Raw genomic sequence first — 12,180 nt, 5'->3', positions numbered from 1 at the left:
TTACTTCTGTACAACTCGTGTGTACAAGCACCTGAGGTGAATAGCAACAACAAGCTCATCTTTTAAAAACGCTTCTGCCTGCTCTTCTGCGTTCCTCGTTTGACACCAATAACCAAACTGCTTTGGATTGGAAATTAATTTTACCAGCCCGCTTTTGGTCCACACACCATCATCACTGTCAATACTAGCGGCTAGCTCCAACAAAGTCAACAACAAGGAGCTAATGCACGAGAACTGCAAGGGGAGAAAGAGGGAGTGTGGTGGTGTATGGATGACCATAAGCAGGTTACTATTATTTATAATGCTGGACAGTGAGGATACATTTCATACAGGGGACGAGAGAGGATCTACCGATGCACATTCACCCAGGGGAGGTTCCCATATATATATATATATGCGTGTGGTATATATATATATATATATATATATATCCCATGCAGGTCAAATATAAGCCGACAGAAAAAACAGGCTTAGCACCCCACTTCCCACGCCAATGTCTACACACACTAATCACAAGTTAAGATGCCATGTTAAAGTGCCACATAAATGACTGAGTGTGACAGCATTTGATTGTCACCTGGCTGCAAATATCCCTCCAGTTGTACATGTGTTACCAATTCAAATGGCAATGTATGAAAAAAATAAATAAAAAATGACCTTAATGTAACAGGAAATCAATGTGATTACTCTGGTGTATATGATGAAGGGCCTTACAGCGCAATGTGCTGAACTGGGGATTAGCAGGAATCGAAGCAGCCAGGTATTAAGGCAGGCTGGAAGGCTTTCATCTCCTCAGAGAAAAAATAGTGCCAGGGATGATTATACCTATTCAGGCTCTGAATGGACCGAAAGAGAAATTATGACTATTATGGAGATAATTGCGTGAAGTCGTGTTCAAGGGCTACAAGCAAGAATCTCAAACCGAAACAGTCCCTGAAGGATTGTCTGAGTCAGGGGAGGTTACAACAGCTAAGATATGAGTCACTGAGACAAGAGAAAGTGTCAGGCATTCTTCCTGTCTCATTAAATTGAGACAGAGTGAGACTTCCTCTCTCTCTCTCTCTCTCTCTCTCTCTCTCTCTCTCTCTCTCTCTCTCTCTCTCTCTCTCTCTCTCTCTCTCTCTCTCTCTCTCTCTCTCTCTCTCTCTCTCTCTCTCTCTCTCTCTCTCTCTCTCTCTCTCTCTTTAAAATACAGAAGTCTCCTACAGTAGCAGGACAGTGGAGCAGAGGTTACATTTTGTTTTGAATGACGTGCGGCAAGAGTTGTGATATTGTCTCCCATGCCAGGAGGCTATTCCTCTGAGAATGTGACGAGCGGACGGTCTACTGGCAGCTCGTCGAGAGGATGGAGAGCTGGGTGACAGCCTATTTGAAATGCGATGTGCCAGCGGGGAGGGGGGGGGGGGGGGGAGAAAGATGTAGATATTAGTTCCCTCAGTTTCAGCTTCAGGATGAGAGAGTAAACATTGCTGAGGAGTTGCAGAAGAAGCGCATGCTCTTGTGCGTGTGTGAGTGTGTGTGTGTGTGTGTGACGGGTCGGCATCCTCTTTGGTGTCACAAACACAAGGTCTGTGCTTTTCCCCTCTTTGTCATTCTGACATATACAAACACACAGGTGGGAGTATACATGGATAGATAAAGATTTACACATACAGAATTCACAAACTGAACCTTGTCAATGCAGCGCAACAAAAAAAATTCAGTCATTCGAAAACACAAGGGGCCACTACAAGTGCCTGAGGATGTGTTTTCACGCTGAATAAACCTAACTATACTGTGGATCTTTTTCTTTTTCTTTTTTTGGACAATACCCCAAATCCCTCTGTAATTGCCCTCCTTCTTTTACGAGAATTCACCTCTCTTCCCCATGCTCACCATGCGCCCCTCCCAGCTTGTATGAGACTTGAGTGTGTTAGAAGTTAATGGAACCTATTAAGCATTTTAATAAGCTAAGCAAGTCCCGAAGAAGGAAGTCAAATAAAGGCTTTTTTTTGTGGGGGCTGTGCTGACTCCCCCTTAATATCTCTCCTTTTCAATGTCGGACGGGGGAGAGGCACTTTGTTCTCCTCCTCCTCCTTTCCTTCTTGTCCTCCTCCTCATCTGCCTCCACTTCCTTCTATCTATTAATTGAGTTTCATTAATGAACATCAGGATTTCATTATCTCACATAGTGTTTAAGAGGGGCCTCACATCCCCCCTCCCATTTCTGGTCTCCTAATGGCAGCTCGGGTGGAGGAGGGAGGGGGGGCTTTATTAGCAGGATGTGGAATGTCTTTCAATGAAACTAATGCCAAACACAATACTCCCACTCTTAATAACTCTGTACTCTATTGCTCTGCATGGGCGGAAATCTCATTACAAAAATGCTGAGGAGAAAAATAATACAAGATTGAAAAGTCTCAAGGTGATAGAGGCAATGTTCTGTGATTCCATTAAAAGAACATTACAAAGAAGAGAAGGAAACTGGGTAAAGAGAGTGGCTTTGGCAAAACTTGAATGTTGGAAGATGGAGGAAGAAGATGGAGAGAATAGAGAATAGAGCTTGAAAGAGAAGTGGCTTGCTATTAAAGAATGTTCTGGTCTGGTGGGGGTCATCATGCACCAGAACAGTTTCAGTAACAATGGACGGGATGAAAGAGAGACTGTGAAATGACAACAGACACGAGGAAGGTTGGAATGAGCAATGGAGAGGTATAGGGCACCGAGAGAAAACGAGCGCAAGAACATATTTCACCAATGTAGCGGAATACAATCCAACACCATGAGGCGCAGCATCAGTTCCACTTAGCACTCCGGAGATTGAGAAAATCAAACACATTGTCAAAGCTTAGATGTTGCTTTCAAAAAGCTTTTAGGAGAACGTGAGTGTCTGCGAGCTAAAAACGTATCCCTATCAAGACAAAGAAAGAGGAAGAGGCATCGCAAACTGTTAAATACCAAAGAGAAGAGAAACACGCCTCAGAAGAGCAAGAGTGCACCCTTCAAACGAACTTAACTGACTGGGGATATTATATCTCCGCTGCAAAAAGGCAAGATACTGTACATGCCAGAATTTGTTTTCACTGGGCTGGAAGGATGGATGGTGAAATGGGATCTGGCACTTAAGGATGAGCATAATAGGAAAATGAGTATGTGGCACAGACCAACTTCAACATAACATATTACAGACTCCTCTCTGGCATTACTAAACATCAAGCCGACCGTTATACTCAGCCAATGACATCAGCCAAGGCCTGCTGCATTTGTTGTAGTCTCAGTAACTATCATGCGGTTAAATACTTCCATCCTGCTAAATATGCCAAGAGGCTTTTCACACGCATTAATTTTCGTTCTATTATATACGGTTGGCGATTTGTTGATTTCTCAAAAAGGGGGACAGACCCGGTCCGTTTCATTCAGCTCTGGCGGCCACGTTGCAGAGGGAGAGCGGCGCAGCTGCGCCCCGTGGAGGCTGCTAATATTTCCGCCAAAGATACTAACTTGCACAAATCTCAGTCAGATAAATGATCAATGAGTCAGACTGGACTAAAATGTTCGACTAAACAACCCCTCTGCCCCTGCACTCTGTCTGCTACTGGGGGATGGAGAGGGAGGAACACTTCAGCCCATTCAACTTCTTTCATAAAGCCTGTGAAACGCATATACAATATATATATATATATATATATATATATATATATATATATATATATATTTATGACATACTGTAAGCACATTAGGTGCTACTAAGTCAAATCTACTGTCAGAAAATGTATCTGATCTTGACAGACACTTAAGATAAGTGAAGAAGAGGGATGTTATTTTTACCAGCCACTTTATTCAATCTACCTTTAGCCCTGCAATATATCGCCGTTCCCAATAAAGTGTAGTTAGTACAATCAGTACATCTTCCAACTGTAAACACTAATATATTAAAACAATATCGTCAGGAGATAACCTGCCCCGGGAGAAGCCCCGGAAGAAGATAAGGGGCATGTTGGAGGCATACAGAGATGGTGAGAGGCAGGCAGAGGCGCAGTGTTAATGCTAATCAGAGGACAAGTTTACATGCAGCATCTTCAACGTGCTGGCCAAGAAACTTGGAAAAACACTCTGTGGAAAGCATTCAGAACCCCCATTTAATTTGCTGAATTATATGTTCATTAGTTGTTGAACTGTAATTCTGTCATCGGTTCTAATACTCCTCTTCTCTAGCTCTTCTACATTCTCAACTCTTCCCCTCATGTTTTCCTCTCGTCTTCCCTCTTGTCCTCGGCTTTCCCTTTGTGCTGTGGCCAGTGATGGCATCCTACTCCATCTTCTCACCGCACTGAACGGAGCTAAATAATTAAGGGGCGCCTTGCTTCGCTGGAGAACCCACATTGCACCACGCTGCTGCTCTGCCATAGCTTCTCTCCGCACCGTGTGCACATACGGGACCTACATTCTCTTCTACACATATATACATTATACAGCACGTATACTCAAAACCCTATACGTACTGCAGAGCTTTCAAGATACACTGTTACCAGAATGCGGTCAGCCCTTGTATCAAAATACCTGTCAATTAATTTGAGAATGACAGCATGTTTGAATCCCATTGCAACCTAAATGTACACAAAAGATAAAGAAGCGATTGTGTCTTTCAGGAAAAAGTCTGGTAATATTCTAGACATCTATTCCCATAAAGTACCAGAAAAAAGCCAAAAACAACAATTAATTAATCTTACTAACATGTATTGCCCGTGTAGCCAAAACCTAATATTCAGTTGCTTGTTCAATAGAAATCTATAGTTGACCCCAAATCACACAAATAACCGACACTAACATGGGCAGAGTTTATTTAGAGTCAACACCCACACTCACCTCCCTGCTGCTGTAAATAGTCACAAGAAAATCAAATCTGCGGCTAAAAGAATAAATTTGCTCTCGTTTGAGTAACGGTTGCTAAAAAGTACAGCGCCCTGCTGTTTTAGGAAGTTATTTAGTCTATTTTTTTTAATGAAATTATTTGTTCATGAGCTGTTTTTAAATATTTACATCTTTAGAAAGAACAAATGTGTTTGGGGCCACAGACATATAGAATATTGCAAGTTTTATCTTTTCAATATTTCAATAAACAACCTTTTGCATCCAAACTACACATTAAACTATATACTATTGCAGGTCACTGAGGGATCATGTAACATGCTAACACACCATGACAGATGGAACTATTTTTGCATCTTCGTCTGTAATACTTGTGATATTATGGTTTTCTCTTAAAAGGTCTGACATGCTAGCTTGTAGACATGTCCCCTCTAGAGACAAGCATTCACTGACAGCTGAGCAGCAAAAAAAAGCTTCTTTGACACGACTCAACCCACTGTAATATAAATGAGAACAGGAAGAGGGTTGGGTGACCTCAAGGTTCTTCCTGTATGTTGGCACTCTGCTATAGCAATGTGAACTCGGCCCAGCAGGGACTGTAAGCTTACTAATAATTAATTTAAACATTCAGAGTGACCCCTACTTTAACTAACAGGTCTGGAAGGGCATCCGGCATAAAAATCTGATTTCCAAACCGGATTACCGACTTCAGAGAAATAGAAGATCCGCTGTGGCGACCCATAACGGGAACAACTGAAAGAGGAAAAGGGCTGACGGAAAAGATAAACGCAAAATTGCAACAAATCAGAGGCCAACAGCCTCTCTCCATGACCTGTGCAAACACAATTACTGCTTCGACACCTGCTTAATTTGACTGCGATCGCAGACACCCGTGTGTGTGTGTGTGTGTGAACATGTGTGTACAATCAGCACGCTGGCTTGACTGTCGGCTTTTCTCTAAAAAAGCCAATGAGGAAGACAACAACAGCAAAGAGCCATGTCAAATCGATAATCCCTTAAATTCTTCAGAAAAAATGGGGAGTGAAATGTGAAAACGACGGGACGTTTAGCCTCCAGGCTGCAACGGCAGGAGGCGAGGATTACGTACCACTGTGTTCCTAATGAGAGAGGAGAGTGACAACTTAAAAGTGATGTGGGGCCCTGCTGTCATGTGAAAAGCACAGCTTAATCCAGGTCCATTTGATGCTGCCTCGCTTTAGTCCACTTCTCTGTCTTTTCAACCTCATTCTCTGTTTGCTTCTGTGCGTGGTCTTTCCTGCCGAGCGATTATTTACTCTGACTACTAATGGGGGGTTTTTCAAATAGAGACACTAAGGGAACATTAACATGAGAACGAAGGTGTTGTTTGAAAGTACAGCGGCTGCCTGCTCTCTTTGTCTCCGCTTATTAGTCATGCAAACATAATCAAAATCATGTCCAGAGCAGTCAAGCTTTCAGAGAGACTATTCACAGAACTGTGCCTAAAACATTCTGTACCTTTAGAGCCGACTATTGTCAGTCCTTTAACCCGTTCTATGCCTACAGAGCCACCAAAGCAGCTGAGGACACTTGGACAAGGACTTGGCAGGTGTTTAAAGTTTTAGCACATCACCCTAAATCCCCCGGAAAACAATGTACACTGGAGACACGGAGAGGAAAATAAAAGAAGAAAGTCGAGCCGTTTCTGAATGTTTTATAAGGACCCCGAGCCTGGAGGATAAGGGAGACTGACATTGGCATTGAGAGAGAGCAGGGGAGGGACAGAGCGCGGGAGAGAATACGGAATTATGCAGAGAATCGAGATGTTTCTCATGATGCGAAGAGTGCTTGCCGTTTATCTCAGTATACTGTAGATGTACTGTTAGCACTCATTACGAGCCTTATTCTGTGAAGCGTCGACAGAGTAACACAGGGGAAAATCAGAATGCATCCACCCACAAGAAAAAGAGGGAAGAACATACAGCTCCAAATGAATCCCCATCCATCTGTCTGTATGCATCAACATCCTCCTACAGCCTTGCACTTCTTTACATGTTTCTGGAATTAGGACTGCAAAACTATCCTCTGAGAACACGATCACATATTTACCGATATTCAGCGATACAATATGTTCTCATTCTTCCTGGCTGGAGTTAATCAAATCAAACAACTGGAAGAGCATACGGTGTTATTGAGGATTATGGGATTCCTCGGAATATGATAATGTTGTTTGTTTGAATTCATTTATGTTAATTCTCTTCTCTTTCTACTTTTTAATCATCAACAGTCAAAATAGGAACATTAATGTCAATCAAACTCGTTACTAAAAAACAAAGTTTTCTTTGTCAACTGCAGTAAAAAGCTTTTTGATTGATAACATTTTGAATTGTTGATGGTTTACACTGCCCTTGGGGTGGTGGGACACTTTTTTAGGGAAAGCTGTGGAAAAAAAAAAGGCCTAGAGCCTTCTATACCAACCGCTAGAACAACAAAACAACAGAAACAACCTGTATCAGCTTATTTTCGCTCATCAAATATCATCAATTCGATATTGGCGGGACTCCGCCAATCTAATCAGTCACTCACCAACATGCACTCCGAAACCGTGCGTTGTGTGATCCCTACGCGACAGGACATTATCGTGTGCTGCGTTACCTGCGCAGCAGCAGTTTGGGGTGGTTCTTGCTCTCCAGGTTGCGGTCGATGAGGTCCGACAGCAGGTGTTTAAGGACGTCGGTGGCGTACTCCAGTCGCCCCTGCAGGGCCGTCATGATAAGTGAGGCCACGTTGCCCCGGTCCCTCATGGAGAACGAGCGCTGCATTTCTAGTGTTCGGATGAAGGTGAGCAGGAACACCTTGTTGTTGATGAGCTGTCCGAACAGCTTCAGGGCCTTCTCCACATTCAGCTGGCCGTTCCCCGACACCTGGACAGAAGAGGGAGGGAGAATAATGCTCGTTCGTGCTAATAAGATTCCAGCATTCATTTGATTAATAAATGTCCAGTAATAACTTGAACAGCAATGAGCTGAATGTGTTTTGAAAAGGATTGTTGCTCTTCAACTTTCATCTTGACCTTGTCTCACAGAAAATAAAGATTCTTTTTCAAAGGCACCAAAACTCTCACTCATGTTTCACTCGAGGCAGACAGAAGTTCCCACTCATGGTGAGTAACTGAGAAGATCTTAATCAATTATTGACCCGCATTGTACACCGAGTTCGCTGCCATTTCACTTTCAAGTCAAATGTCAAATAACTTGCCTGAGTAACACCAACCCGAAGTGACAAAACTCACTTTCTTTGTTTGAGTGAACGTTACTGCTTTTCAAAAGGTTTGAGAATCGAAATAAATAAAAAGAAACTTGTCACAAGCCTATGCTGCTCACTGAACCTCACTGTAGTAAGAAGTGACACTATGACCTGTACCCCACAGGGCTAGTCGGATCTGAACCACCATCCCTCTACCTAACCATGCAACGTCTTCCCGGTAAACCAATACCATGCTGCATCTCACACACAATCAACAAATCAAATGGTAAACCTCTATCAGAATGAATCTTTTTATCCTCTGGACTGTGTTCCACATAAAATGAACTCATTTCCCAGCACCCCTCTGGCCCCATGAAGAGGAGCGAAAAAGTGTTAACCAGCCAGTTTTTCCTCCCAATGGAGAACCCCACAGTCCTGCTTGAGGATAGGGAATTATTCAGTTCATTACCCCTCACATTGCAGCCACTGGTGGATGAAATAGCCATGTGCTGGGACCCTGTTTTCCATGAGGGAGCTTGCATGTAAGATGTATATATATGTGTGTGCTGCCCAGCATAGTTGGCTATATGTGTGTACGTTTGTGAGACTAGAGGGTTGAAAGGATAAGTGGCACACTGGTATCCTTTTCCCCTCAAGCACTGTTCCCGCTTATGGAGCTTACCCTGCAGAGAGAGCGGTGAGGGCAGGCACAATCTACTCCTCTCTCCATATCTCTCTTTTCACCTCAGTTTGACTTTCTCTTGCCCTTTCTTCATGCATTTGCTGCCTAGTTGTCTCAGTCATCTTCTTTCTAATATCTCTCTTTCTTGCCCTCCGTCTTTCTCCCGTTACCTCCAGTTCTCTGAGGACAGGATGATCCTCTATGCCGGGGAAGAGGACCCTCATGGCGTATGTCCTGTAGTCCAGATGGGGGATACCAGCTCTGTCCAGGTCACTGGTCAGCTCATTGATGTCTGTCTGCAGCTCTGCAAAGGCTGGGAGAGAAGGGAGACAAGAAAGAGAGACGAGTTGGAGGAAATACTTGAGGCATCCAGCACGAGAATAAAACCGTTCTTTAATCCCCAGGGAAGAAATATGTGAATCCTTCTCATATTCAAAGTGTTTACTGCCGTTATCACGAAGCTGACAGTTAAAGCCCAAGATAGTCTTCATGTCAGAGAAACTCAATATTTCACATCTCTCCCTTAAAAAGCACAGACCTCACTCTCACTCTCTCTCTCAAACACACGCTTCCCTTTCTCACTCGATTTTATCTACCAGCCAGTAAATTGGCTGTAGCTAAGGCCCCAAAGAGTGTGTGTCATCTCAGTGTGAGGCTGCAGGTGAGCACTAGTTAATTGGCTCCATCCTGACTGACTCCTGTTCAGGCCCACGGCTCTGTTGCTCTGCTTCGCCGCCCTTGGGGAGGCTCCCTGTCTGCAGCCTATCACAGGAGCAGCAGCAGTCCCCTACGCCGCCATCTCCAACCAGTCTTAGCCCTTACCTCCTGGCCCCTGGCCCCCTGCGGCTCCTGGGTTTACACACCAACACATGTGCTTACAGGCACACATGGAGTGGGTATACTCATAAGGAGGAACCCAGGTACCCATCTAAATCCACCCTGCAGGGGCATTACACTCCTGGTCACTGCTAATGGTTAAACCATTAATCTTTCCTTTCCCAAGGCTGCCAGTGTGTGACTGATTCCCCCTGTTTGCCTGTCTGTCTATCAGTCTGGACCATCCTTGAAGTTTGCTGCAATAGGATGTTTCTTTTTTTCACTGCATAATAACATTGGGAGAGCTGGTCAGGGGTGGCTGGAGGGGATATATAATGTCTGGCTGATGAAATCCCCTAAACACTCTCAAACAGAACAATTCACACACCTCAGCTTTGTCATCTCAGGCCGTGGATGCACTCGTCTTTTCAATGCGACTTTTTGTGATCGGATGCGTCAGATCAAAACTCAGCTGTCGCATATGCGTGGCCACACTTTGACCTGGTCAAAGGATTGGCTTTAAAACAGTAGATTGTCACATTGCAAGGATTGTGCACACATGCTGTGCACACCTCACTGAGGTCCGAACTCAATGCGAGTCAGTGTTTATTTGAAAGCATTCATATAAAACTGAACGCTGCAACATATAGAGCGCTCTTTGTGAACTGCTACTTGGAGTGATGGCTCGGGGTCAACCTGAAGTTATCCGGGTTCCACCCAGTGCAGTGACTTGAAAAGTCAAAGGTCAGATGGACAACTGTGCCCTCTCTTTACCCTGAGCCAAGGTGTATCAAAGCACCTGCGTGTTCAAAACCGTCGCAATGTCATTGTCGCTTAACGACATTCATTGTTCATACTTTAGGGGACCAAAACACGCGCATACAAACACATACACAACAACACACAGGTATAAAGACACACACATTGCATACAAAGATAAATGTAGAATTACCCCCTCCGGTTAAGCCTGATGTGGCTCTCGCTGGGTGGTGGTTGGGGTAACTCTAATGAGAAACACTCCATTCATGTGTCAGTTTGTGTGCGAATCTGTATCCAGCATGACAACTAGAAAGAAGTAAGAGCTGGAAGGACTCACAACAAGACGAGACGGGTCGCCTGCAGGGTTAACTCACTTAAAATAAGTGTTGTGATATATAACCAGGATGATTCACTGACCCAGATTTGGAGAAATTTCCACTGCATTATTTAACACACAGACCACCGGTAATTTACTTTCTGTACTATAGGCACAAATTATGCCAGTTATGTGATTACAGTCTGCACAAGTAAAATGCATTCATCAGCCCCATTCAGCTAAACGAGTGATGGAGCAGCCTCTAAAATTACTGGCTGCAAATGGAGCAAAGCAGAGCCATAATCGCCCTCTTCAATCTACAGCCTAACAGTAGGTCGTTACACAGTGCTGCACTTGGTCTGACGGCTGACTCTTATACTATTCTAAATAATTACCTTCTTTGCACTCTAGGGCAACTCGTGACTCCAGGTTGTCCATTTGCATCTGCAAGCGCTTCAGGGTGAGGTCATTTTCGCGCGACTTTCGCTTGTAGGCGATGAGGACGAGGATGACGATGATGAGGAGGAGGCCTCCGCCGGCGGCAATGCTGACAATGGCCGGAAGGGTCAGCAGGCTGTCAGACATGATGTGGACTGAACCAGGAGAGACGTGGAGACCACCTACCTGAACCTGCGAAGAGAAACACAAATACATAATGGACATGCACATGGCGAGTGTAGTTTAGAAGATCCTTTAAACAAAACCACAGAGGAAGACGCATCGTGTTAAAAATGATCTGATCACTGGTCTTAAAATCTACATAACTGATACACAGCAATGCATGAGCCAAGTCTCAGAAATCCTGCAAAAACATAAGTAAATATTGGCAGCTGAAATTGATAGCGAGTGCAAACACATGTGGCCACCTACATGCTGACGTTGAGAGGGAAATAGTCTGGGGCTTGCACTCAATAAGCGAATAGACAACTAAAAAGAATTGCCATGGATTCTGGCAGAACCTTTTGACAGCTAGAGCACACTCATGCTGGTCTCCCTTTGACCTCTTTTCTTCAGTTGAATGAACAATGATGAGAGCACGAATAATGAAGTTTAGAGGCCAGCTATTATGGGGAAGAAACCGCAAATTCGGGGATTGACGGAAATAGAGTGGAAGAGGAAGTTATGAAACAGACACTAACAAACACACAGCCCATTTTCCATACTGACCATGACTTTGTACTGGCCGGTGAGGTTGGGCGGCTCACAGAGCAGCTGGCTCTCAGACACAGTGACAGAGCAGGGAGTCTCTCCGATCAGCACAGTGTAGTTAAGCTTCACCCCTCCTGATGCTGGGGGGACCAGGTTTCTGCCCTGTGGGCACACGGAGATGGCCAGAGGGGTGTGAAATTGGGAGAGGAACACACAAACACATGTTGGGAATGAAGACAATTTAAAAAACCCACAAAGCCAATATATCCCTTTAAAACACTGTAAATAACATCCCTTGGTTTGGGCACAGCTGCGGCCAAATTTGACTCCATACTGAGATCAAACAAGGTGATATATTTCACAATGGCGGCAAGTGGGGACAGCT

At 44.2% G+C, this 12,180-nt stretch overlaps 1 protein-coding gene across 1 annotated transcript in view; it reads right to left on the bottom strand.

Moving 5' to 3' along the window:
- The window catches only part of plxna2 (plexin A2), a 147,705-nt gene that overhangs the window by 20,257 nt on the left and 115,268 nt on the right, over window positions 1-12,180 (bottom strand). Inside the window, exons 18-21 of the mRNA XM_076097667.1 lie at window positions 11,814-11,957; window positions 11,042-11,276; window positions 8,926-9,068; window positions 7,483-7,751 (exon numbers count right to left, since the gene is read on the bottom strand). Of these exons, the coding sequence (XP_075953782.1) occupies window positions 7,483-7,751; window positions 8,926-9,068; window positions 11,042-11,276; window positions 11,814-11,957 (791 nt within the window). The remainder of the gene's footprint in view (window positions 1-7,482; window positions 7,752-8,925; window positions 9,069-11,041; window positions 11,277-11,813; window positions 11,958-12,180) is intronic.

Source organism: Anarhichas minor, unplaced genomic scaffold (assembly GCF_050575085.1).
Source record: "Anarhichas minor isolate MPS153535 unplaced genomic scaffold, ASM5057508v1 ptg000003l, whole genome shotgun sequence".
NCBI classification, from domain to species: domain Eukaryota; kingdom Metazoa; phylum Chordata; class Actinopteri; order Perciformes; family Anarhichadidae; genus Anarhichas; species Anarhichas minor.
This window is presented reverse-complemented; position numbering and strand designations above follow the sequence as displayed.